The 27,790-nt window shown below is 40.1% G+C and overlaps 2 protein-coding genes across 4 annotated transcripts; both read left to right on the forward strand.

Annotated features, from left to right (window-relative positions):
- Nucleotides 1–307: 307 nt before the first annotated feature.
- Nucleotides 308–8,283, forward strand: LOC145470100 (uncharacterized). Of its 3 annotated transcripts, none has more exons than XM_081453928.1 (6): nucleotides 308–1,098; nucleotides 3,058–3,110; nucleotides 4,217–4,246; nucleotides 5,849–5,986; nucleotides 6,180–6,530; nucleotides 6,821–8,283. In XM_081453928.1, the coding sequence occupies exons 1-6, from the start codon at nucleotides 1,065–1,067 to the stop codon at nucleotides 7,178–7,180; spliced, it is 966 nt and encodes a 321-aa protein (XP_081310054.1). In that variant the 5' UTR covers nucleotides 308–1,064; the 3' UTR covers nucleotides 7,181–8,283. The 3 variants fall into 3 exon arrangements, with proteins under 3 accessions (XP_081310054.1, XP_081310056.1, XP_081310055.1); XM_081453930.1 differs by lacking the exon at nucleotides 308–1,098 and adding an exon at nucleotides 5,360–5,424 and having other exon boundaries at nucleotides 3,090–3,110; XM_081453929.1 differs by lacking the exons at nucleotides 308–1,098; nucleotides 3,058–3,110; nucleotides 4,217–4,246 and adding an exon at nucleotides 4,831–5,424.
- Nucleotides 8,284–23,717: 15,434 nt separating this feature from the next.
- Nucleotides 23,718–27,501, forward strand: LOC145469341 (E3 ubiquitin-protein ligase TRIM45-like). The gene has a single exon (XM_081453023.1). It carries the CDS (start codon nucleotides 24,159–24,161, stop codon nucleotides 26,403–26,405), a length of 2,247 nt encoding a protein of 748 aa, XP_081309149.1. The 5' UTR covers nucleotides 23,718–24,158; the 3' UTR covers nucleotides 26,406–27,501.
- Nucleotides 27,502–27,790: the final 289 nt, after the last annotated feature.

Below are 27,790 nucleotides of genomic sequence, written 5' to 3' on the forward strand. Positions count from 1 at the left end.
CGACTAAATATTAACGGTCGACTGGCTTGTGCACAGTTATCACAAGACTGCATTTTCGATTAAAAATTTAAACTGATCTAGATATTGATGTCCTTTACTGACTGAAGGTGGAGTTTTGTTTATCTTGATCATTAAAAACAACTCAAAAGCGCGTATGATACCAAACGAATGTATTAAAGGACTTTAACATTGAAATAATTACTGTTGAATTAGTAAACGACAAGGAAATGATCGAGTGCAGTAAACTAACTTCATTGTTAACCGTTGGCTGGATTTATACTAGAGACGGATCATCCGTTTGGGATGAACTTGGGCAAAGAAGGATAGCACTAGCTCATCCAATAATTCGTCTGTGTATAAATACGGGCAAACAGACGGACCATCCATCTAGACGGTTATCCACGAAAGTTCGTGGGTCAAGACGAACTATCACGATAATGCGTCTGGACGGATGATCCGTCTGTTTGCGCGTATTTATACACAGACGAATTATCGACGAACTATCGTTCTTTGCCCAAGTTCATCCCAGACGGATGATCCGTCTGTAGTATAAATCCGGCCATTGAATCAGTAATTTTGATTTGAACATAACTTGACGTTTAGAGTTGAGAAAACACATAGAAACGAAACCAACCTATTTCATTGGATATAAAGAGGAACTTTCATAGACATAATTGGCAGAAATGTCAGTAACGAACTGTTAAAAACAATGGACAATGGTAAATGACGAACTGGAAGGAACATGAACGTTGCGTCATAAAAATTTTGCAAACCGAACAATTTTTAGGGCAACATTTTCCTCCTTTTTTTTCAAAAATTATAACTGATTTTTCACTGCGTTATACTTAATGAATCTTTCCATGTTAACGTTGGCAATCGACCAAGAAGACATCCGGAAAGAGAAGGAAAAGTTGTTATGGCGCGTGGACTGTATTTGCTTTTCTAGGAATGAGAAATGAACCTGACAAAGATTTGGTTCGCGAACGACAAGTTTTAAAACCAACCAAAATGAAACAACCCAGAGGATCACTAATGAACCAATCGCTAGCAGTTCTTGTCAGGATATGACCCCAAGCCGATCGAACGTTTATTTTGCAGGTAAGAACATCTGCTTATACAACATTCACGAAGCGCCTGTTCATCGATGGAAACAAAAATTGAACCAGCAGGAAGAAGAATGAATTTAGATCGAACTCTAAAGTTGGCCCGCCTAAATTTCTCCAATCCAAACAGATTGTGTGTATGTTCTTGATATTCAGCAGCAAGTCAACCTACTGATGTGAGCGTTAGATAAAACATAGTAGAGCAATGAAATCTTCTGTTGAGTCCGTAAAATTTTAATATCAAACACATCATGATGCAGTTTTTAATCCCGCACTTTCTAGACGTGTAGACAAGCTTTATTTTAGTGCTGTCGCTAGACACTCTTCAATTATTTCGATATCTTTGACGAAATTGCACATTTGAAAACTGTAATTGAAAATATTCAGGGTCATACGCTTTCATGTTAAATTTGCTTTTTCCTTTTCAGTAGGTCCTCATACAGGTTTTAGCGTTCTTTCTTTAGATTCAGTCGCGTCTTGTTTGTTTCAGTAAGTGAAATGTGACTTAAGAAAAAAATCTGACCAATATTATTAATAAGTAGTGAATAATTATGCACAATCAAAGTTTTAATCTTTATTACTGTTTTCTGCTTGATACTGGTGATTAACCTGCAGCCCTCTTAAGAATTTATCACGTTGCTTATCACTGGAAAAACCTTTCATCTGAAAAACATTTTTATCGTAAAATTAATTTTTGTAAGTCAAAGATAGAAAGTTGTAGCCGGTAGAATTTGTTCTGTGGACAATAAATTAAATATTCAGATTTTTGCACACAAGGTGGTGACCTTTCCTTATTTTGATAACAATAATTTCGATTTAAAAATCAAGCTTTCTTTTAGAAAGAGGTCTTATTTTTCACGAGAGTTTGTTTCCGCCTTTACTAGAAAAAGTCGCTGTGTGGCTGTATTAAGTAGACTGTCCATTCTCCGTAATTCTGCTCTGGCGTTTTAGCAAATCTAAATTAAACAATGCAAACAGTAACGCGAACTGTTTACCATTTACATGGCCTCAAAACACCAATATAAATCGAAACAATCACGCTGACTTGAAAGAATTTACTCAGTGACTAGTGAGGTCGAAAACGTTGAAGTTATTCCATTCCACATTACGAAGCAGCTGACGAAGTGATCAGGCTATAGCTACACTTGATCGAGATTTGCATGAAAATGACATTTTCGCAATTGAAAAACAAAGAAGTTTGCTAGGTTTGCTGCCACAAATAGATAAATCAATATATAATGATCCAAGGCTTGGCGATTTCGATTTACATGCACTGATTGGCCGCCATTACCATTATATCATTAAGAAATATTCCTGCTATTTGGTAAGAGATGTAAGAGTTTGAAAAGCATAACATTACATATAGTTTTTTATCTTTAAGTCAAACGTCTGCCGTCATGGTGTATTTTATATTTGTATATTGAAGTATAATTACTTATAACTTACTCATTACTGACGTATAATACTAACTCAAGCAACAGTGTTTTAGTTACTGAATACCATTTCTAAGTTCAAGTTTTGAAGACAAATTTTTTTTTAAATCGTCTAAACTCGAGGGCAATGATTTGCACTGTTTTTCGCCCCAGGAAAACAGAACATTGCACGTGGACCTTCGCTAACAAAGCAAAATGTCATCAAAAAATATCAAAAATAGACGGCATCATCCCATTGGAGCTTATAAAACTAAACATGATGTTTCAACGAATAACACTGCGCGTAAGAAGAAACCTTGAATTTTTAAATATTTTCTACATTGCGTCACAAACTTGTTCTAACGAGAACTTCTTTAAATAAAGAAGAGAGAAAGAGTTTTGCATTTAGCTCCACTTTTGGAGAGAGACATAGTTCAAGAAGCTGACGATGTAAGCTTTCATTCGGTTCTGGTTATCTTTTTCAGACCTTAATTTGCTCGTTTTGTTGTTAAACTTCACTTTATCTATTCTCTACATTTCAGTTTTTTGCTGTTTCTGCCCATACAACCAAGTGAAACGTTGTGTTACTTCAGAGGTAATTGATTTAGATATGTTTACATGCGTTTAATGTTCAAATGCTGCGATTTAAATGCCTCTTTAGTTTTAGTGAAGATAGGAATTGTTTAAAACTGTTCCGCTGGTCTAAAACCAATGGAAAGAAACTAAATAATTGGTCATTTGTTCACATTAAATAAATTCTTGTTATAAAGAATGAAATGTTTTCACGAACATGAAAACTAGATCACTTAAAATACAAGACTACATTATTTAATTCAAGATGGGAAACTGTCGAAAATGAACTGCTCAGTTGTTTGGTGCCCTGAGAATTAATTTACGCCCAAAATGTAGCTTTATTTTGAGTATTTTGAATAACAAACTGAATAAACTAAATTCGAAACTCGAAAAATAAAAGAACACAACCCTCTCGGCTTAGTTTTCCTTTCTTTACAAAACAGTAAAATCCACTGGGAATGATTTCTACAGAATGAGATCATGCAGTGGATAGATAATGGCTCCGTTTCCTGAGTCATGACATTCTTTAATTTTGTTATGCTTTTGCTCTTGATAGTTCTAGTTTTACAATCATTTCTCTTTGGTTATATCAAAAATCTTAAAAAAAATGCCCGAAGCATATTGTAAGGAATTGAACGAAGGCTGAACCTTGTTTTTTTAGCTGGGTCTTATTCTCAACTAGTTTTCAGGCCTAGTTTTTATAGACTGACCCCTTTTTTTTGAACAAAAGAGGCAGTGATATATTTTATTGCAAGGGACCTAAAGACCACGACTTTGTTTCGCGTATGATATTATCATGTCATCAGCAGTAAGGAAACTAAAGGTGAAAAAATACAAGAACGGAAGGCTTCATTCTATTCAACAAATCCGTGTCTAAACAAAAAACAAAGCGTCCTGACTAATAGCATTATACGTGTCAGAATTTACCTTGTCTCAAAAAACTTGTTCTGACGAGTAACTCATTAAACAAACATAGAAAAACGAGTCTGCAGCTTAGTCTGAAATAAGACGATACAAGAAACTGCGGCAATGTAAGTTTTCATTTGAGTTCGACATATTTTTATTAATTGTTTCCTCATTTTTAAATTACATCTTACAAACTCTTTTCTTTTCGTTTCTTCCTTTTAGTCTTTGCTGTTACGCTTTGTTACTTCAGAGGTAAAAAGTTCAGTTTTTTCATTTGACTGAGTTCAGAGTTTAGTAGTTTGATCGCTAAAAATGCGTCTGCAGTTCAATTAATCAACGAAATACTTTTCTCAATTTTGAAAAACACTTAAGAACGGTAACTTAAATCCATTTTACAGTAAAAGTTCCTTGTGTGTAAATCACTTTTGGTGTATAGTTTAACAACTTAGGTTTTAACCATTTCAAGAACATTTAAGCGTACTGTATTTCTTTTCTGAGTCAAGCTAAGAACTTCTCGTTTCCATGAAGATACTATTTTTAAAATGAAAAGTTCCTCTTGTGTGTTAATGATTTGTCACCAACATAAGTTTCAATTGCTAAAGTCCAATTTTCGTCTAGCCATGGGAACCTGAGACATGAAACAATTAAGTCCAAAAGTTTTCTATCTATACTTATTAAATTAAGAGTTTCATTAAATTGAACGTCTGGCATTGAACGTAGTTTCGAAAATTTGTTTTTATTTTCAGTAGATTGTATCCAAAAACTGTGGCGAAATATTGCTGAATTCGTTAGGATAGAATTAAATTAAATAGAGAAAAATTAAGATGATAAGCGTGAACTTCCAGGAAAATCGAACGATAAATTCAGGATGTTAAAGGGAGGCCCAACAAAACTACGAGAATTCGAAATTTATGAAAACTTAAGATATTTGCAAGAACGTCGATAAAAAACGAAAAAGACTTTGTCCACACTAATTAACATTGTTGTTTTACAAGGAGTGTTTTTCCATCGAAGTATGTTTGAAAGTGGATTCCAACGAGTAAATTGTCTTTCCTTCCTTTTCTTGCTAATGCTAAATTTGCAAATTATCATACCACGTGCTTAACTACCTCAAAGGAAAGTAAATTTAAAATAAGAATCCATTTCATTGGTCGATTGAGAATAAATATAACCAATGAGACAGCACGTCTTTTTAATTATACTTCGAACGTGTATCAACCCGTTTATGATGATAACAAAGAAAAGAGTCCACGCCATTGGTCGATTTAAACTTTATCCAGCCAATAAGGCTGTTGGTCTTATTTTTGCATTTTACAAGTAAACATAGGCAAACATGTTTTCACGTGAAACTCGCTCACTGTATAGAGATAAAAAGTTCTGTTACATCGCTGATGCGTCATCATCCTTCAGTTGACAGCAACGGGAATAAGGTAGGAACTGTATCAAATATGCTTATTTAACCTTAAGAGGATTCCATTTAACAGGCAACAATGTTCAAAACGTGTTCTCAAACGTTTTACTGGAAACTCGTTTACTAGAGAGAGAACTAGAGAGAACGTTTTGTTACATTTTCGGAGTGTCATTTTCCTTTAAATGATACCATCTGGAACAACGTAGGAACGTTTATTTATAAAAAAGCTTATTTAACTGTGCAAGTAAATTTTGTTATCAAGAGAAAATGATCTCGATCTTTCTCAGTTTATACATTAACTTGCAAAATGTCAAGCAAAAAATTGAGCTGAGAATTGTAACCTATCTTTTGATATCGCACTGGGCAAGAAATCATCAAAATTATCTCATCCTGCCGGTTTCTATCGTCAATATTTATTGCCTTGATGTTCATATTCCTTACAGATCACAAAATATCTAACGATGTCACAATCCCATACGAAAATTTCGCCGATCATCATGTTGTGTTTACTGATTTTAACTCTGAGCGCCTTGTGCTATGCAGCTAACAACAACAGCAGTGGTAAAACAACTCCAAACATGGTAAGTTCATTTGCGCCTTCTTCTCTATTTTTCCCCGTCAATAAATGTTTATGGCAAAATGCAAATAAGAACATGAAATTAGAGGAAAGTTTGATGAATTAAATCGCCCGACAACTACTATAGAATTGTCGGTTAAGTCAACATATCAATAGATCAGGATAAAATAAAAGCTTTGTTTCCTCTGCACATGTAGGGCACTCACCAGTTTCCACCTCATGGACCTTGTGGTTATGGTGCCTGTTTTTGCGCGCCGGGAATCCCAGGTATGTCGGGAAACCCTGGACCCTCAGGACCAGCAGGCATTGCTGGTTCACCCGGTCCACAAGGATCCACGGGACCACGTGGAGACAAAGGCGACGCAGGGAAACCAGGAAGTGAAGGCCTCCAGGGCCTCAAGGGACCACGAGGAACCAAAGGTGACGCAGGCAATAAAGGAAGTCAGGGCCCTCCAGGCCCGAAGGGCCTTCCAGGCACGTTGGGAAGTAACTGGAAACAATGCGTTTGGAAAAATATAAACGACGGCAAGGATACTGGATTGATCAAGGTAAATATTGCAGAAGAATAATCGGAATTTTACTCCTAGGCGTCTCATTAGACATGGTTAGTAGGTTAACCCAGTAGCTATCCAAAGCAAAAAAAAGACGTTGTTGCAACTTGATTAATCCTGCGACAAAACAAGAGAAACCAACGAATGGAATTTTAAAGCAATAACCTACGTAATCTGTAACATTGAAGTCTAAAATAGTAATGCCGTACAATTTGAGTGATCATCTAGTTTCTAGGCTCACATCTTTACATTTCTAGTTGACCTTGTTTTTTATTTTATTTCTGTAGGAATGCGTTTTCAAGAAAAAGTCAGACAACTCAGGCCTGAGGGTGTTTTGGAATGGCAATCTTCGCCTCTATAACTGCCATGGTTGCTGCAGACGATGGTACTTCACTTTCAACGGTACCGAGTGCTCTGCTCCAGCAGCGATTGATGGTGTGGTCTACATGGTACATGGAAATGGCGCCAAAAAGAACTTGCACCGTCCACGACAAATCGAAGGAGTATGTGAAAAAGTCCACAAGGGTGTTGTGCGCGTGGGATTCTGGGTCGGTAACTGTGCTGGTTACGGATCTGCTGACGCCTACACAGGATGGAATTCAGTGTCCCGGATCTATGTGGAAGAAGTACCACCCCCACAGGCCTGAAAAACCAGATTCTGAAGCTTTGTTCGTGGGAGGGTTAGAACGTAGATTGAGGCGCGTCAGAGTTAAGAGTAATAAGTGTGAAGTCTAAGAAACAGATTTAAAAAACAGTTTTGTGGTTGAAATTGATAAACGATCAAGTCAATCAAAGTTTTAATGAATTGTGATAATCTAAAGAGATAAGGGCATTTTTAAATACTAAGCAACCTTCTTGAGCCATGTAGAGCACAAAGCTTGTGTTTCAGTTTGTTGGTGAAGGGATATGGAAATAAACAAGAGGTAGTTGAATACCCAAGAGCCGAAGTTGCAGTCACCAGTTTTGTTTGTTTTGTTATTAAATTATCTACATTTTAAAGGAACAGAAAATAAATCTCCTTTATAGCGGTGCTCAGTTACATTGACGAAAGAAGGAAAGTCGCTCAAATTAGGAACCTTAGCTTTCGTGTTTCATGATAAAAACCAAGAACCTATCTCTTAGCAAAAGAGCCCTAGTCAGCCACACCTTTGTTTTTTGTTGACTATTATATTTTATTCAGAGTATGTCGAAAAGAGGGAAATGACAAGGAAACTACTGAAGATAATTAAACATACTTTCAGGAACTCAACTTACTATAAAGCATTAAACCTTAAGAGCATTGTAACGGTTACAGTGCTTTTCGTCATCACTATACTCTCCCATTAGATGCATACGCTAAAGAGAGCCATATCAGTATGGGAAAGGCTAGATGATGTATACAGCAAGCGAGCAAGAAGCTTGTGGCGCTTGGATTTTCAGCCGAAGCACAAAATAACAAAAAGCGAGCTAGAACGCTTTCCCCGGCTTCAGGTTGAAACATTTGCTTTAGACTAAGGTATTTATGATATGTTGTTGAGAATTGTTCTTGAATTCAAATTTTGAGTTGGATCGCCGTTTTTCCGCAACATTCTCCATTTTATGTGCTACTTATGTGGTCTATGTATTCAATACATGGTACATGCACTCCAGTCTCTCCAACACTCTGTAGTCTTACAGTTGTTACTTTCTCTCCTTTCTACCAATAGCACCTGTTATTTTTACCAGTAAAATAGGGGTTGACATCGTGTTTCCTTTGACTGGTTCTTCTAGCCAGGGAGGGGAGGTTGTTACACCAAAACTGAGTGGCAACTTAGCTTGTTGTGCTGGGAGTTGTTTGTCGCAATGTCCTTGGTGTCTAAGCACTCAAGTAAGCAGGTAATCAAATTACAGTTTATTACCGTACGAGGAGCCATGTCTGTTTCGGTTTTCTCTGTCTTCTATTTAGTGTTTCAATCAGAATGTATACAGGTAGACATTTCCCTTGTTTTCCCGCCAAAGAATAGAATCGCTTGAACAGTGACGTATGACGGCGCTAGTGTCCCTGCTTTAGTAAGGTATTGTTGGGACGCCCCCTAAGTTGTGTTTATGAGATACAGCGCTCTCGTTTGAACGCCTTCGAATGAAGGATTAATAAAGCTAACCGGATCGTTTGATGCGAGGCTGTTTAATTTTTCGCGAAATAAGTTTACTTTTTTTCTAAATATCCTGGGAGAGTATTTGTCCTCTCATCATAGCAACAAGAGGGAAAAAGAAACGGTTGAACGTATCTAGATAATTGCTAGAAGGAGGCAGTGAGAAACACTCCATTGAAAACATTTGTTTCTTCCTCGATCTTTAACTGAAAAGTTCTTCACTGTTGATCAGTTGACCGGTACACAAGATCCTTGTCAGACCAAAAAACACTTTCATCCTACCAATAGAGTAACTACACGTCACATGTATATAACCACGAGCCACAGACGGCCAGATGTCCCCGGTACAAAGGACCGGGGGGGGGGGGTAGTTAGAGGAGTCCCAAACAAAAATGTCGAGGATGCTCGTCGGAAAATTTGAATTCAACTCCTAGAGGAGACCAATCTGGGTGCAACTCTAGCTTTATTTTCAATCCCTACAAGATACCACTTAAAACGAAAATGACAGCGTTAACGTCATCAGCGTCTTCAAATGCACACTTTGACAGCTAAAAATAGTGGTGTCTTTGTCCTGAACACTCTGTAAGTGAGACCAGAATCATGGATTTACAACTGGCCCTTAGCGAGACCACGAACATCCATCCCCGACTATTTCATTTGGGCAAGTCCCCCTCCCCTACCCCTCTTACATTTTACTGTTGTAGTTCCCCTCGTCACACAGGAGTGTATCACTATGCACCAAACTATTAGAACAAACTAAGAAAATGTTAGGGGGGAAGTAACCTGTGTCGAACTAGCATCCAATCCGGGAGGAGCCGCAATGCTATTGACTGCTTTATAACACGCAAGTCAGGATAAGTTCCAGCAGTGTTGGTCAGTTTGGCTAAAGTGTGACATCACTTCATTATTAACTAAAAATAGTTCACTATTTCAATGAAGTCAGCTGTTACAAATCACAACAGCTCTTAATTCAAACTAGACTACGAGTAGTCCCTCTTTCGCTTAGTCCGTCGTGCGTGACGCGAAAGAAAACCGCGAGAAAAAAATGGTCGCGCGATCGCAAAATCCACGAGGCGAGGAGCGCACGAAAGGAGGGACTACCGCCTAAGCCCAAGAGTTTGAATTATGCGTTGCTCTCACAACGAAAAAATATGATTGGCTTATGTTAGGAGCGTTGACAACGTCTTGTCAACATTCGAGATACCTGAGACGTCTTGCAGGAATGTTTTGGAACCGGAGCAAATCGAAGCGGTACCAGAGCAAATCGAAGCGTTGGAATCGAGCTTCGCAAGCCGTGATGTTCTTGCGAATCTGCCAACAGGCTTTGGAAAGATTTAAATTCATCTAGTGTTTTGTTTGTTAAAGCTTTCTGCCTCCAACCCGACTGCGAGCGTGTTAGTGATTTCGCTGCTCAACAACATCGTCTAAGTCAGGGACTATAAATTCACTGAGCTTGGCCTTTTTCTGCCGTCCATTTGAAAGATTGAACCGGACTCTCACTTGAAACCGGACATTTACCTGAAATTTTCCGCTGCTATCGGGAAACATTTCACCGCAGTTGGATGATCTCCTATGTGTAATGTATAATGTATCATGTAAATTCTAGGTTGAAACTCTGTTGAAATTTTCGCAATAACTTTTAGACGCAGGGAAAATCGTTACAAAAGGCCTCTTTCGCCGTCATCTTTTTAAAACTTCTTTGGCAGTTTCGCTGAACGAACACTGACGGCATATGTTTTTGCCTGGCTACTTGAAGAGTAGAGTAGAGCAATTTTATTCAGATCTCCTGGGGCTATTGATAACAGGCGATGATAAAAGGACGTCAAGATGAGAAATCCCACACCGAGAAATCACTCGGCCGTGCAAGGGCAAACTCTTGGGCTTAGGCGGTAGTCCCTCCTTTCGAGCGCTCCTAGCCCCCAGGATTTCGCGCGGCCATTTTTTTCTAGCGAATTTCTTTCGCGTCACGCACGACGGACTAAGCGAAAGAGGGACTACTCGTAGTCTAAATTCAAACTGGCCAGTGATTTTCACCGTTCAAAGAAAAAAATCGATATCAAATTTCTTCTTAATGAGTCACAATATTTCATTAAGTACTTTTGAGATAATTTGGGTTTTAGTCAAACGTTTTCAACTGTCATGATTGCGTCTTGTATTCCCATTACGTGTCTTCTTACATTTGCCATAAGTTGGTAAGGAGAAATGAGGCTTTCATCACAGGCGCAGATAAAAAGGAAAGATTTTAGAGGATGGATAAGATGTCATTGCCATGTAAAAATTACAGTCCATAATGACATAAGTAGTTTTGATCATAACAGACTGCCAAGAAGCATTTTTCCTGCCGTGGGAGATCGACACGTGGCGCGCGAACTGGCTCACGAGGGACGCGCTACTCGCAGATAATCGCGAGTCTTCGCGAGTCCGTAAGTTGAAACCATCGCTTGAAGTTCTGACCAACACACCCTAACAAAATGAGCTGTCCATCGTTTGCGCGTGAACAAAACAAATGAAGTCTATTCAGAGAGAAAGGAATTGATATACAAACTCCAAAGCAGAAGTCTTTATTTCTGATCAATGTTTTACCGACATCTGATCAACAAGCTTAAGGCGGAGTGCCTCAGGGTCACCTTCTTAGGAATCAGTATGCAAGACAAAATGACAAAGGCTCTTAAAGAAACGTTCCATGATTGGTTTGAACAAGCGAAAAGATTAGCATAATAAACAGCCACGATTCCAAGAAGAGCTAAAAAAAGACAGTAACAAGACTTCATTGTTTCGAGTTGCGTTTCGCGGAAACCTTGCTTTACTCGCTTGTTTCTGAACACGACATGGATATCAAAACGTTGCTCCATAATCTCCGTGAAGAAGTGTCTTGCTCGGTGTGTTCCGACATATTTACCGATCCAAAAAATTTGCCATGCTTACACAGTTTCTGTCTGCACTGCTCGAAACAACGGCATAGCACGAGCCATGGCCGCGACACCATCAGATGCCCGAATTGTCGAGCCGTTAGCAGAGTACCTGAAAGTGGCGATCTGAAAGATCTTCCAACCAGTCTTTATCTGAATGGCTTGATTGATGTGCTGGCAATCAAAGAGTGCAGAAGTAGTCAAGTAAGATGTGGGAACTGCGAGAAGAAAAGCTTCGAGACTTCTTATTTCACTGTCAAGAGTGCGTAACTGCACACAACATCATGCGAAGCAATAAAGATCACCGTGTTCTGGCGCTGAAAGACTCTCAAGACAAGGACTATGAGGATGTGCTAAAGCGACCTGTGTTCTGTACAAAGCAACGGCACGAGAACGAAGAGCTAAAGTACTTTTGTAAGAACTGTGAAATGGCAGTTTGCCAATCTTGTGTTTTGATAGATCATCCTGGTCATGCTTTGGAGCTCATAGAAGACGAAGCTCAAAGACGGAAGATTGAAATCAAATCAATGATTGAAACACAGAAGCGTAATTTACAAGCAAAGCTGACTGCTGTTGGTAAACTTGATGAAGACTATGCGAAGATCATATAACGAGGCTAAGAGGTGAAGAGGGACGTGTAGAGAACTGGAACTAGTTATTATAGAACGATAGGGGACTGGCACTAGAAAAAGAAGAATGTAATCCAAGATGGCGTGAAACGCTACGAGTGCGTATTAAAAAGTTAGATGCTCTGTTGTAATTTGTCGTTTGTTGGGCGTGTGGACTAACAAAATTGGCGACCCTGCCAGGACCTAAAACTCAAGGACAATGAAGGACAGTAGGAACCGCTCGTTTCGAACGATTTTGGTATGTTTTTGAGCTTATCTGTGTTTTCTTGGCGACCACGTGCTTTGTAAGTTGCCCGCCATATTTGTCAACCCGTGTGGAGAAGAGCGAAGGACACACTATGGCCGAAGACCTTCAACTTGAAATACAGTCTAACATTTATGCCGCGGATTGGAGTTCACTCGAGCGAATTGCAGAGTTCTTAAAAGTCGGAATTGAAGGGAAAAGCAAACTATTCGTGGCGAAACTTATCGTTCAGCAACTCGAGGAAGGAATTGGCAAGTTAAAAGAAGCCGAAGTTGTTCCTTACCTTGAAAGTGTGAAAAAGTTGTTGACAGAAAAACCATCTTCTGGCATCAAGGAAGAAGGTAAGAGTGGAAAGATTGTTCAAAGTGATTCCAAACCTCCCACTGTAGCGAAGGAAGACTCGGTCCAAAAACTCTTGGCAGCCAGCGCTTTACGTAGACAATTTAAGATCAGTGGTCAAATCGGGGAGCCTGAGCAGAAAGATAAAATTAGCTTCTCCTCACTGGCGCGTCAAATTCAAACGGGGTTGGCCCAGGGTTATGCTGAAAATGAAATTGTTGATGGTGTTATTCGTTCGATCACACCTGGTATGGTGTTTAGAAGTTACCTGGAAACTTACAAAGACCTAACATTGGATCGGTTAAAGAAAATTCTCCGTAGCCACTATGGTGCGAAGAATACATCAGAACTCTATCAAACACTAGCATCATTATGTCAGAGCCCAAAAGAATCACCTCAGGTGTTTTTGATGAATGCCCTAGATCTGAGGCAGCAGAGATCTGTTTGCATGTAGTGAAGAAGATGATGACACATCCCTACATTATGATTCTGGGCACATACAGCGTCTGTTTCTTCGACCAGTAGAAACTGGTTTGCAGGATGAAAGTATTCGTGGTAAGATTCACCCATTCCTGAAGGACCCCAATGTATCAGATGAAGTGTTAATGCAACAGATGAGTATGGCAGCCTCAGCAGAAAAGGAGAGGGACAAAAAGCTAAGGAACAATAGCAAGACCAAACCACCAGCGTTATCAGTATCTGCAGTATCTTCTGATGACTCACCTAACGGAAAGGAAGAAAACAAGAAAAACACCCCTCAGAATGATCTTCTAACAGCTATCAGTGCAATCAGGTCAGAAGTTGAGGCATTGAAAAGTGAGGTCAGAAAGAAGAGCACCGACCAAAGTGTACCCCATGGGAAGTGGCCGGAGAGAAGAAGACCACCTTTGTGTTCAAGCTGCCTTGAAAACAAGAAGGAGTATTGCAATCACTGTTTTAAGTGTGGGAGCGACTCTCATTTTGCAACAGGGTGTAGGAAGCAGTTAAACAGGAATCGACTGCTTCCGCGAGACGGGAAACAGTCGTAAATCCACCCAAGTCTCACCAATGTAACAACTGCTGTAAAACTGGAGTTGAGCATGGACAGTTTAAGAGATGTAGTCAGTGTCGAAGTGTATGGTATTGTTCCGCAGAATGTCAGAAAGGACACTGGTCTGAACACAAGGTGTTGTGCCAAGCAATAAGTCATCTCTCTGAGGCAAGTACGAGTAAGTCTAAAGATTTTGTAGACCCAGCCTGTGTTAGCCATTTAACTCCAAGTGAACATGCCAAAGTTATTGGCCTTGTTGGTAAGAAGTGTATGGTAAAGTGCTTCCTCAATGACTGTGAATGTGACTTGCTATGGGACACTGGTGCCCAGGTATCCATAATATCAGTCGAATTGCTTCAGCAACACCTAGGACAAGTAGCTATTAGACAGTTGTCAGAGCTCCTGGATGCGAATCTAAATTTAACAGCAGTAAATGGGACTAAGGTACCCTACGTTGGGTGGGTGGAAGTCAGAGTGAAGTTAACCTCTCTCAGCAGTGATAGTAGTCAAGAAGAAATGTTAGTGCCTTTCCTTGTAACATCAGAAATGTTAGACTGTCCTATTCTGGGATACAATGTCATTGAACAGCTGGTAAGCCAGGACCAGAATCCCAGGCCAATTATTTACAAGAGTTTCCCTGGAAAAGATAAGGCAAAATTAGATGCCTTGGTAAACTTTATTCAGAGTTCAAGTTCAGATGCCATTTGTAAACTGAGAACTGGAAGAAAAAATGTGGTCATACCTAAGGATAGCACAGTTGCTGTCAGTTGTCGTGCAAATGCAGGACCTGTGTACAAGCAAACACCAGTGTTGTTTGAGCCAGACAAACTAGTACAGTTATTGCCAGAGGGCTTGGAAGTTAATGAGACTTTGTTGAACATCAAACCAGGAAAATCATCCCGTGTACAAGTTGCTGTGTACAATGGTACAGATCATGTCATCATGCTTAAGAGCCGCACCTCGTTAGGAGTTCTTCAGACAGTGAAATCAGTGACTGCGGCAGACGTGAGGCCGAGTGAATGCAGTATCCGGACCGACCAACAACATCTAAGGGAGCACGAGCCTCAAGGGCCGACAAGACCAACTCCTTCTGGGCAACAAGATGGAGAAAGCAAAAACCATCTCCCGGCAGTTAACCTTAGTGGCTTAAACCAAGATCAGGGAATTGTAGCTGAGACAATGCTGAGGGAAGAGTATGAGTCATTCTCATCCAGTGAAGAAGATATTGGTTGCATCCCTGATCTGGAAATGGAGATTAACTTGAAGGATAGCCAGCCAGTGCAGAGAGGTGAAACAGTACATTGAAGACCTTCTGAACCAGAATTTCGTCACTGAATCTAAGTCTCCATATTCCTCTCCAGTTGTCTGTGTCCGAAAGAAAGATGGGTCTCTGAGACTATGCATCGACTACCGAGAACTTAACCGCAGGACTATTGCTGACAGACATATTATCCCTAGAGTCCAAGAAACCCTGGATAGTCTTGATGGAAATAGTTGGTTCAGTGTTCTCGATCAGGGTAAGGCATACCACCAGGGTTTTGTAAGCAAGGAGAGCAGAGCAGCCACAGCATTCATTACACCATGGGGGCTGTACGAATGGATAAGGATCCCATTTGGATTGATGAATGCGCCTGCCAATTTCCAGTGGTGTATGGAACGGTGCTTGGGTGAACTGAGGGACAAAGTGGCCATACCATACCTTGATGACATCATAGTATTTAGCAGGACATTTGAAGAACATGTCGAGCACCTGCGAACCGTGTTAAGAAAGTTGCGTGAACATGGAGTGAAGTTGAAGCCGCGTAAATGTAGTTTGTTTGAACCTGAGGTCCAGTTTCTAGGAAGAGTTGTGTCAGGTGATGGTTACCGGATGGACCCAGGGTGTGTTAAGGCTATCGAGAAGTTAAAGGAAGTGTCACCTAGAACTGTTGGTGAAGTCAGACAGCTTGCCGGAATATTAAGTTACTACCGAAGGTACATTAAGAACTTTGCCAGAATTGCAAAACCAATTTATGATCTCTTAACTAGCACTGGGTAGGATGGTCAACCACCCTCAAAGAGACCAACCTGTTGGGGTAGGGAACAGCAACTCGCCCTTCAAGAGTTAGTGAGACACCTCAGTCATTCACCTGTTATGGCTTACCCAGATTTCTCAAAACCATTCACTCTACACACTGATGCAAGTAAAGACGGTCTTGGGGCAGTGTTGTACCAAAACCATGATGGGGTCATGAGAGTAATTGCTTATGGTTCACGAGCACTGTCACCAGCTGAAAAGAAGTACCACCTTCATGCAGGCAAGCTTGAGTTTCTGGCTCTAAAATGGGCAGTGGCTGACCATTTCCGTGATTACCTTTATTACTCTCCAAAGTTTACTGTTTTCACGGATAACAACCCCTTTACATACATTCTAACATCAGCAAAGCTCAATGCCACAGGTTTGCGGTGGATTAATGAATTGGCCGATTTCCTGTTTGAAATCAAGTATCGACCAGGAAAAGCCAATGCGGATGCTGACACCCCGTCCCGAATGCCAGTCAGCTTTGAGAACTATATGGAAAGTTGTTCAGAAGTAGCTAGTCAAGATGTTCTGGATGCTGTCACTTCCTCAATCCATGAAACTAACACTGTTCAGACCGCTTGGTTGTCATCACTTACAGCAGTGCCTGATATCTTAAAGGAAGAGTGTGTTAACATTCCAACTATGCTACCTAGTGAACTTATCGCAGCTCAACAAGAAGATCCCACAATCGGTCGTGTTTTGCACTTTATGCAAGTCGGAAGCCGTCCGACCTATCAGGAGAGACAGGAAGAGTCAGCTATTGTACGACAGCTCTTACATGAATGGAACAAACTGCTCATTGCTGAAGATGGAATTCTTTGCCACAAATCTGGATCTAGAGACCGAATGGTCTTACCCAAGAAATACCACAGAAGGGTGTATGAAGAACTACACGAAAACATGGGGCACCTGGGTGCAGACAGAGTAGTGGAACTAGCTAGAGAACGTTTCTATTGGCCGTTTATGAGGGCAGACATTACCCATTATGTCACGAAAGTGCGCCATTGCCTAAAGCGACGAAAACCTGCGACTCACGTTAATGCACCACTTCAACCTATTGTTTCTACAGCACCTTTCCAATTTGTTTCCATGGATTTTGTTCATCTCGAACCAAGCTCGGGCGGAAACCAGTACATATTGGTGATCATGGATCACTACACCAGATTTGCTCAAGCGTATGCTACCCGTGATAAGTCTGCGAAGACTGCTGCTGATAAATTATATAATGACTTTATCATGAGATTTGGATTCCCAGAAACCATCCATCATGACCAGGGTGGAGAATTCGAAAACAAGCTCTTCTACAACCTTGAGAAACTCAGTGAGATTAAACATTCACGGACAACACCGTATCACCCGCAGGGTAATGGGCAGGTCGAAAGGTTCAACCGGACGCTTTTATCCATGCTGAGAGCCTTACCGGAGAAACAGAAATCCCGCTGGCGTGACCATCTCAATAAGGTAGTTCATGCATACAACTGTACCCGGCATGACTCTACTGGATTTTCACCTTTCTATCTACTGTTTGGAAGAAACCCGAGACTACCTATTGACTTAATGTTTGGCTTGAAACCTCCAGAGGGATTTTCTACATATCCTGAATATGTCAGAAATTGGCGACGAGCAATGAAGGAAGCTTATGATTTGGCCTCTGCCCATGCAAAGAAAAGTGCAGACGTGGGGAAACAACGGTATGACAAGAAAGTCAGACACACTGTGCTGTGTGAAGGAGATCGTGTTCTTGTACGAAACATGACTGAGCGTGGTGGCCCGGGAAAGTTACGACCTTACTGGGAGCAAGAAATCTATCTGGTAACTCAGAAGTGGAAGGATATGCCAGTTTATGATGTAAAGCCAGAGAGTGGAAATGGAAGGTCAAAAGTTCTCCATCGCAACATGCTATTACCATGTTCTTACTTGCCAGTTGAGACCCCACTTAAGTCATCAAAGAGTCGCCGTACAGTATCTAGGAGGGCCAACAGACAGCAGGCTTCACAAGAGGAGACAACCGGAACTACTGATGAGGACATTCTTAGCCTCACACCTGATAAGCTCCAAGAACTTTACCAGTCTACAAGAAATCAATGTAAGGATCATTGTGGCATTGTTCCAGAGTCACATGTAGTTGAAGAGGACATTGACCCTTGTCAGGTTGATAGCCCAGACTAAGAGGGAGAAGAAGAAGACCCAGAGCAACCAGTTGGTACAGTAGATGATGAGGCTGCAGATAGCTTACCCCTTAGACAGTCACAACGTATGAGCAGACCACCTCTTAGGATGACCCTCCTTTCAAACCAGTTCTACAGCAGGAGTTCAAGGCGTCAGAGTATCGTACCCACAGCAGTTGTGGCAACCTGCCACAGTATCATGGATGCTACAACCTGTTCTGCAGCCCTATAGATATTTTGCACCTTTTCCAGTATCATCACAGCCGATGTACCCTGTGCATATGTGGTGTTATTAGCAGACCCTTAGAAATTAACATGAGAAGAAAGGAACTGATTTGCACCTATTGAAGCTACGTTCATCCTAGATAAGACTGTTAAATGTTTCCTTTTGGTATTGTATAATTTCGTACAATGTTTTGTTTGTGTGTAGAGGTTCAATCTCCTTTCATTAACAGAATTTTTTTTTTCTCTATCTTGGAATATTCTTTGTATAAGGAAGTCAAATCGTGTTATAGATAAAGGCGTTAGGCATTGGAAAGTAATATTGCCGCAAAGATAGAACAGTGACACCTGAGTGCAACCTACGCGGTTTTTCTGGCCTGATCAACCAGAATACTTTTGTTCACCCCAGGATGAGATACAAGTGTACAAAGAACTGTTATATGAGATAACCTAGAAGAGACTATTGTCTATTCGTTCATGTTGAGGACAACATCTTTTTCCAGAGAGGGCAAAATGTAGAGAACTGGAGCTAGTTATTATAGAACGATAGGGGACTGGCACTAGAAAAAGAAGAATGTAATCCAAGATGGCGAGAAACGCTACGAGTGCTTATTAAAAAGTTAGATGCTCTGTTGTAATTTGTCGTTGTTGGGCGTGTGGACTAACAGACGTTCAGAGGACTGTTGGCAATTTAATTGCCAATATTGAAGCGAAGAAGCAAACTATTTTTGCAGCAGTGGAAGACCAAACAAAGAAACCACTCGAAAGTCTAACAACGCAAAAGACCGAGATTGAGCATCAAATAGAGGTGATCAAATCATCGTTGGATAAAGCTGATAAAGTTTTGACACGAAGCGCAAACGCTGAAGTCGTTCAAGTGAAAAAGTCATTACAAACAATCTTAGAAGTAGTTGATCAAACTACTAAGCCAACTGAGCGTGACCTGAAAGATCTTCCGACGTTGGATTTCGTGCCAAATCCAAAGGTGTTGAAAACTGTCAACACCGAAGAAATTGGAACACTGAAAATACTGCAGCAAACTGAAGCGAGTCAATCTGTCGCTGAGGGCAAAGGACTTGAAGAAGGAACTGTTGGAGTTGAAGCACAGTTTGTTCTGACCACAAGATCGCAGAGGGAGAGCAGTGTTACAATAAACATGACCGTGTAACGGTAGAGATCTGGGACGAAGAAGGACGAGAATGCGCAACGGAAGTGCGAATAAATGACAACAAGAAGATCTGTTAGATCTTATAACCGCGCTTTTAAAATTTAAGTGTTTGCTTAGCACTACAGTCAAAACGCACTGCACATTCCAAAGCAGTTCTTGATGATTCTTTTGTTACTGTAGACATCACATCACTTGATCAACAGACTCTATCACTGCATTGTCAGTCGTAGCCGTTGTGAAATCTCCGATGAAGTAATGATCTTAATCTGGAACTTTCTTTGGGATATGTATAGACATGAACGATATAAACGATACGATAATAACACTATTAACAACAGCTTTCTTCCTTAAAAGTCACGATTAAATTTAATTGGTGTTTTCCACAAGTAAAGGGCTCGCAAAGTAGACACACGAGTCACATAATTCAAGACTTCCGTTATCCTTGGCTATCTTTAGTACGGTGGTTATTTCCCTACCAATGACGTAATCGTTGCATGTTCTGCCATTGTCTTTGCTTGGCTTGTAAATATTTAATTTTCCTTCCGATCTATGAGCTCGCTGCGATGAAACAGCCAAAGAATTTACTTCATTTGCCTAATCCACAAGAAATACTAGCAAAACTACAAATAAATTAATGACCGTCGCTTCTGCCGAAATAACCTTGCAAAGTAAACGCGATCTTATTTGTCACCTAAGGAAAGTGAAAGCTGCAACGTTAACGCATTCGATGGCTGACGTAATACTTTTTTTAGCGTGTTTATTATTTTTTTAATCCAACGCTTCGATAAAACCAAAAGAAAATATATTTTAACCAAAGTAAAGAAAACAATATCCGTAACATTGTCCTTGTATTAATGTTTCAACAGCTTTTGGCGAGTAAACATCACAGGTTGCGTCATTCAAAATTTGGCCGAGTGGAAGTTTGGGTCTGGTCACCGACAAAACTAAAAAAAAACAAATATAAAAAAAATAATAAACCACGGGTAAACCATGAACCGCGCTCGGCCCATGGCCGCGCGGTTAAAAAAATAAAGCACGGGTAGAACATGAACCGCGCTCGGCCCATGGCCGCGCGGTTAAAAAAATAAACCACGGGTAGAACATGAACTGCGCTCGGCCCATGGCCGCGCGGTTAAAAAATAAACCACGGGTAAACCATGAACCGCGCTCGGCCCATGGCCGCGCGGTTAATAAGGATGGAAGCTACAAAATCACCTATTCACCCAAAGATCAAGGCAGATACAGAGTGACCGTGAAGGTAAACGGGAAACACGTTCTTGATAGTCCTTTTTCTATTGATGTGAAATTATCTCATTCAAGACTTGCTTTTTCTTTTGGAAAAGAAGGTTCGTCTGTCGGAATGTTTAAGCATCCCTGGGGGGTGGCAGTGAATGCCAGGGACGAGATAGCTGTAACTGATAGTTTGAACCAGAGTTCAAGCCTTTGATAGTGATGGGAAATACTTAAGATCTTTTTTTCGGGAAGGTAAGAAAGTGGGCGAATTTAAGGATCCAGCGGGAATAACTTTTCATAAAAATGGAAATATTTTCGTAGTAGACCAGAGTAACCATGGGATCCAGATTTTCAGTGGGAAGGGTAAATACATGGGTATGTTTGGTGGAAAAGGAAGCCTTGATAGTCAGCTTTCGGATCCTTGAGGTTTATCTGTAGACAGAGATGGAAATATCATTGTTGCTGATACAGGCAACAAACTGATTAAGATCTTTTCTCCTGATGGCAAGTTTCTAACGAAGATAGGTGGGCAGGGTTCTTTTACTTTTCCTATCCACTGTGTTCAGTGTGATAGATATCTCATAGTGTCAGACCGAGACGAACATTGTCTTGAAGTTTACGACAGGAATGGAAACTTTCAGTACAAGTTTGGAAAGCAGGGTGGAGGGGACGGGGAGTTAACTTAGCCCCGTTGTTTGATTAAAAATTCATTTTAACGGGTGGAACGGGTGGGTGGGTGACAAAAACAAATGCGTCTCTTGCAGATGGATGGGATGAATAACTACATCTATTAAGTTGTATTGTCTGAATTATTTTTTAGGAAAAGAAACCGTTTATTTGTTTGCTCTACAACTGCGTACATTAATTAGTAGAGTCACTAGCAATTCAAAATAAGAAAGTAATAAAACCACTTTTTTAATTAATTGCTTAATTCTTAATTTAAAGAAACATATCGTTTCTAAAATGATTCCTATATTCTGACATTTAATTATCTTTATGATGTTTTTATAGCAAGTTTGTTTTAGGGATTAGCAGGTTATTGACGGTCAGTCATGTACTGGAAAATATGTAGTATAATGAAAATTGCTTCAATGAACTTACTGAGTTACTATTTGCCTTGAAGTTTGTATTTTCCTAATACTCAATAACAGTATTTGTTAGCTACAGTGCTACAGTTAAACCACGCTTTACGAATGACTGCTTAATACGGACACCTGGAGATGAAGGAAATTGATTTTAGCTCTTAGCTCCAACATCTTCTGTTAACTTGACCAGCTTAAGAGAGACGCCTGGATTATATCAACACTTAGCGTGCTCCCGACGGTGTCTGAGAAAACGGGGTTCGACTTTATCTGTAGGTTAATATATATTTTTAAAGTTTACATCTCTAGCTTTGGTTTATTGGAACTTTAGAGTTAGCTGCTTTAATGGTAAAACGTTTTATAGAAAGAGCTGTTAGCAATGATGAACAATGGTGAATAGCTTTGGACATAAAATAATTGTAAAATATTCATTTACTTTCACGATGTGAGAAACTGAAATAAAGTGTAAGTTAAGTGAAACTGTAATATGCCTTCAGTTATCACTGTTGCTCGAGGAGCGAATTGTTTTGTTTACTTTTAAGAGAAATTTGCGAGCCAAAGGTGAAATCCATCAACTAATAACAACAGAACGAAAGCAATGTTTCCTTTGTACTGAGCAAACAATAATCTTTGTTGTATTTGTTCCTTTACAACTTCGCTCATAGATCTTACAAACATGGTTTTTATTTTCGGCTCATGAACTCGAGTAATGACCGGAAGGAGTGCACCAAAGCGAGAACACGCTCGCGGGTTACTACAAGCGAGGAAAAGGAAAGAGCGCCTGCAAGAGAGGGACAGGGAAATTCATTTCCTTCCCCGAACATCGCTCAAACTCGCGCCATATTATTCCTCAAGCGCTTGCTATGCAGATAATGAAAACGGAGAAACTAACAAACTGTTAATTAACGAATGGAGACCTTATCGATGAGCATAACATGAAACTTGGTTTGATTTCTCTCGTTCTTCTGTTTACTTGCGTTTCCGGGATGGAAACGTGTATCGTTGTAAGAATTGTAGACGAGTATAGCTTACTACTAAAGTAACCTATAAATAACAAGCCACAAGGCAAGACACAAAAAGTATATTTGACGGCTAGCGGCTAAAAATAGTGAGGTTTTGTCCCTTAGTGAGACCAGACGCATGGATTTACGCCCCTTAGCGAGCCGACGAACATCCATCCCCGACTATTTCACATGAAAGCCCCCTCCGATCCACCACGCGGAAAGCGAGCCAAACTCCAGATTAAGCAGTCCGGGTATAAGCAGTGGGCAGTGACAGTGTGGACAATTGATGGGGAAGCCCCCCCCCCCCCCCGACATTTTACTGTTGTAGTGCCTCTCGTCACACAGGAGTGTACCACCATGCACCAAACTGTTGGGACAAACTAAGAAAATGTTGGGAGGAAAGTAACCTGTGTTGGACTAGCATCCAATCCGGGGGAAGCCGCAATACTCCGGACTGCTTTATACCACGCAAGTCAGGATAAGTTCCAGCAGTGTTGGTCAGTTTGGCTAAAGTGTGACATCACTCCATTATTAACTGAAAATAGCTCACTATTTCAGTGAGGTCAGCTGTTACAAATCACAACAGCTCTTAATTCAAACTTGCTACTGATTTTTACCGTCCAAAGAAAGAGATCGATATCAAATTTCTTCTTAATGAGTCACGATATTTCTTTAAATAATTTTGAGAGAATCTGGGTTTTAGTCAAACGCTTTTAACTGTGATGATTGAGTCTTGTATTCCCATAACGTGTCTTCTTACATTTGCCATAAGATGGTAAGGAGAAATGAGGCTTTCATCACAGGCAGAGATAAAACGGAAAGATTTTAGAGGATGGATAACATGCCATTGCCATATGAAAATTACAGTCCATAATGACATAAGTTGTTTTGATCATAACAGACTGCCAAGAAGCATTTTTCCTCTCGTGAGAGATCGACCCGCGGCGTGCGAACCAGCTCACGAGGGACGCGTGACTCGCAGATAATCGCGAGTCTTCGCGAGTCCGTAGAGATTGTAAGTTCAAACCATTGCTTGAAGTTCTGTCTGACCAACAGACCCTAACAAAATGAGCTGTCCATCTTTTGCGCGTGATCAAAACAAATGAAGCCTATTCGGACAGAAAGGAATTGAAATACAGACTCCAAAGAATTTCTCTTTTGTTCTGATCAATGTTTTAGTGACATCTGATCAACGAGCTTAAACGATGTACCTCGGGGTCACATTCTTAGGAATCAGTATCCAAGACAAAATGACAAAGGCTCTTTAAAGCAACGTTCCATGATTGGCTTGAACAAGCGAAAAGATTAGCATAATAAACAGCCACGATTCCAAGAAGAGCTAAAAAAAGAAAGTCACAAGACTTCATTGTTTCGGGTTGAGTTCCGCGAAAACCTTGCTTTACTCGCTTGTTGCTGAACACGACATGGATATCAAAACGTTGCTCCATAATCTCCGTGAAGAAGTGTCTTGCTCGGTGTGTTCCGACATATTTACCGATCCAAAACATCTGCCATGTTTACACAGTTTCTGTCTGCACTGCTTGAAACAATGGCATAGGACGAGTCATGGCCGCGAAACCATCAGATGCCCGAATTGTCAAGCCGTTAGCAGAGTACCTGAAAGTGGGGATCTGAAAGATCTTCCAACCAGTTTTTATCTGAATGGCTTGATTGATGTGCTGGCAATCAAAGAGTGTAGAAGTACTCAAGTAAGATGTGGGAACTGCGAGAAGAAAAGCTCTGCCACTTCTTATTGTTTCCAGTGTTGCATATTTCACTGTCAAGAGTGCGTCACTGCACACAACATCATGCGAAGCAATAAAGATCATCGTGTTCTGGCGCTGAAAGACTTTGAAGACAAGGACTATGAGGATGTGCTAAAGCGACCTGTGTTCTGTACAAAGCAACGGCACGAGAAAGAAGAGCTAAAGTACTTTTGTAAGAACTGTGAAATGGCCGTTTGCCAATCTTGTGTTTTGATGGATCATCCTGGTCATTCTTTGGAGCATATAGAAGACGAAGCTGAAAGACAAAAGATTGAAATGAAATCAATGATTGAAACACAGAAGCGTAATTTGCAAGCAAAGCTGACTGCTGTTAGTAAACTTGATGAAGACTACGCGAAGATCATACAACGAGGCGAAGAGGTAAAGAGGGACGTTCAGAGGACTGTTGACGATTTAATTGCCAATATTGAAGCGAAGAAACAGACTATTTTTGCAGCGGTGGAAGACCAAACAAAGAAATCACTCGAAAGTCTAACAACCCAGAAGACCGAGATCGAGAATCAAATAGAGGTGATCAAATCATCGTTGGATAAAGCTGATAAAGTTTTGACACGAAGTGCAAACGCTGAAGTCGTTCAAGTAAAAAAGTCATTACAAACAATCTTGGAGGGAGTTGATCAAACTACTAAGCCAACTGAGCGTGACCTGAAAGATCTTCCGATTTTAGTTTTCGTGCCAAATCTAAAGATGTTGAAGACTGTCAACACCGAAGAAATTGGAACACTGAAAATACTGCAGCAAACTGAAGCTAGTCAATCTGTCGCTGAGGGCAAAGGACTCGAAGAAGGAACTGTTGAAGTTGAAGCACAGTTTGTTCTGACCACTAGAAACGCAGAGGGAGAGCAGTGTTACAATAAACATGATCGTGTAACGGTAGAGATCAGCGACGAAGAAGGACGAGAATGCGCGACGGAAGTGCGAATAAATGACAATAAGGATGGAAGCTACAAAATCAGCTATTCACCCAAAGATCAAGGCAAATACAAAGTGACAGTAAAGGTAAACGGAGGACATGTTCTTGATAGTCCTTTTTCCATTGATGTGAAATTATTTCAGTTAAGACATGCTTTTTCTTTTGGAAAAGTAGGTTCGTCTGTCGGAATGTTTAAGTATCCCTGGGGGGTGGCAGTGAATGCCAGGGACGAGATAGCTGTAACTGATCATTTGAACCACAGAGTTCAAATCTTCAGCTGTGATGGAAATTGCTTAAGATCCTTTGGTCGAGAAGGTAACAAAAACGGAGAATTTAATTGTCCGAGGGGAATAGCATTTCATAAAAATGGAAATATTTTCGTGGCTGACAGCGGCAATGCTAGGATCCAGATTTTCAGTGGGGAGGGTGAGTACGTAAGTTCGTTTGGTGGGAAGGGAAGCCTTGATAGTCAGCTTTCTAATCCTTGTGGTTTATCTGTAGACAGTGATGGAAACATCATTGTTGCTGATGCAGGTAACATCATGATTAAGATCTTTTCTCCTGATGGCAAGTTTCTAATGAAGATAGGTGAGCAGGGTTCTTTTACTTTTCCTGTCCACTGTGTTCAGTGTGATAGATATCTCATAGTGTCAGACTGCAATGAACACTGTATAAAGGTTTTTAATTGTAATGGAGACTTTCAGTACAAGTTTGGAAAGGAGGGTGGAGGGGACGGCGAGTTTAAGTATCCTTGTTGTTTGTCAGTGAACAAGTCAGGACACCTGATGGTCTGTGATTCACGTAATAATAGAATACAAGTATTTGAACTCAGTGGAAAGTTTGTTGGCAAGTTTGGAAGAAAGGGCAGTAATTTAGGAGAATTCATTAACCCAAGGTCTGTAGCAGTTCTCAGTAATGGCCGAATTGTTGTGAGCGACCTGGAGAACCATCGCATCCAGATACTGGAGTGAGCAATGTACTTTATGAAAAAAGAGAAACTCTAGGACATCAATTCAAAATTCAAAATTCAAAATTTATTTTAGTTTTCAGTTTGTTTAATATGTGGAATTATTTTCTGTGATAAAACGTTAGAGATGCAGTGTTCACCCAATTGCTTGTGGTGTGGCTCTGTATCGGTTGAACTGTTCTATAATTGTTTTGGGGTTAGGTGGAACGGGTGGGTGGGTGACGAAAACAAATTTGTGTGTCTTGCAGTTGGATGGGAATAATACGTACATCTCTTAAGTTGTATTGTATGAATTATTTTGAAGGACAAGAAAAAAAACTTTTTTTTTTTTGTTTACTTTACCAGTGGTTATATTATATAATAGAGTGACTAGCAAAATAAGAAAGTTATAAAACCACTTTATGGATTAATTGTTGTAATAAGAACCTCCACTATAGGGGAAAAGGCTGTTTAGAGGATTTGCCTTTTCTTAATTTAAAGAAGAAACATTTTGTTTCTCAAATAATTACTATACTCTTTGACATTTAATTATCTTTATGATGTTTTTATAGCAAGTTTGTTTTAGGGATTAGCAGGTTATTGACAGTCAGTTATGTACTGGAAAATATGTAGTACAATGAACATTGCTTCAATGAACTTACCGAGTTACTAATTGCCTTGAAGTTTGTATTTTCCTTATACTCAATAGCAGTATTTGTTAGCTGCAGTGCTACAGTTAAACCCCACTTTACGAATGACCGCTTAATACGGACACCTTGAGCCTTATGGAAATTGATTTTAGTTTCTAGCTCCAAGATTTTCTGTTAGCTTGACCAGCTTAAGACTGACACCTGGATTATAGCAACACTTAGTGTACTTCTGACGATGTTTGAGAAAACGGGGTTCGACTGTATCTGTAGGTTAAAATATATATTTTTAAAGTTTGTATTTTTAGCTTTAGTTTATTGCAACTTTAAGATTAGCTGCTTTAATGAAGATACGTTTTGTAGAAAGAGCTGTTAGGAATGATGAACAGTAGTGAACAGCTTTTTGTATGAGATTATTGTTAAATCATCATTAACTTGATGTGAGAAACTGAAATAAAGTGTAAGTTAAGTGAAGTTGTTATATGCATCCAGTTTTAACTGTTTCTTGAGAAGGGAATTGTTTGGTTTACTTTTGAGAAAAGTTAGCAAACCAAGGGTGAGAACCTGTAACAACAGAACGAGAGTAATATTTCCTCTTTATAAAATAACTGAGATACTACGCGCGCTCTTATTGGTCGATAGGTGTGTTTAGATGAGAGTATGTAAACTGGGTTGTGACGTTTTAGATTCGCGCTATTTTTGAGAATTATTTTATAAAGCGAAAGAACGCTTTTTCCTTGTTTACATAACCTCATCTAAACAC

This window comes from Orbicella franksi, chromosome 15 (genome assembly GCF_964199315.1).
Source record: "Orbicella franksi chromosome 15, jaOrbFran1.1, whole genome shotgun sequence".
Taxonomy (NCBI): Eukaryota; Metazoa; Cnidaria; class Anthozoa; order Scleractinia; family Merulinidae; genus Orbicella; species Orbicella franksi.

Bases quoted from the DNA above. Each gene is read 5' to 3' on its own strand.
- LOC145470100 (XM_081453928.1), top strand. From the start codon at position 1,065: ATGACCCCAAGCCGATCGAACGTTTATTTTGCAG. The intron at 5,987-6,179 runs GTAAGTTCATTT...CTGCACATGTAG, and splicing joins GTAAAACAACTCCAAACATG to GGCACTCACCAGTTTCCACC. The intron at 6,531-6,820 runs GTAAATATTGCA...TTATTTCTGTAG, and splicing joins AGGATACTGGATTGATCAAG to GAATGCGTTTTCAAGAAAAA.
- LOC145469341 (XM_081453023.1), top strand. From the start codon at position 24,159: ATGGATATCAAAACGTTGCTCCATAATCTCCGTGAAGAAGTGTCTTGC.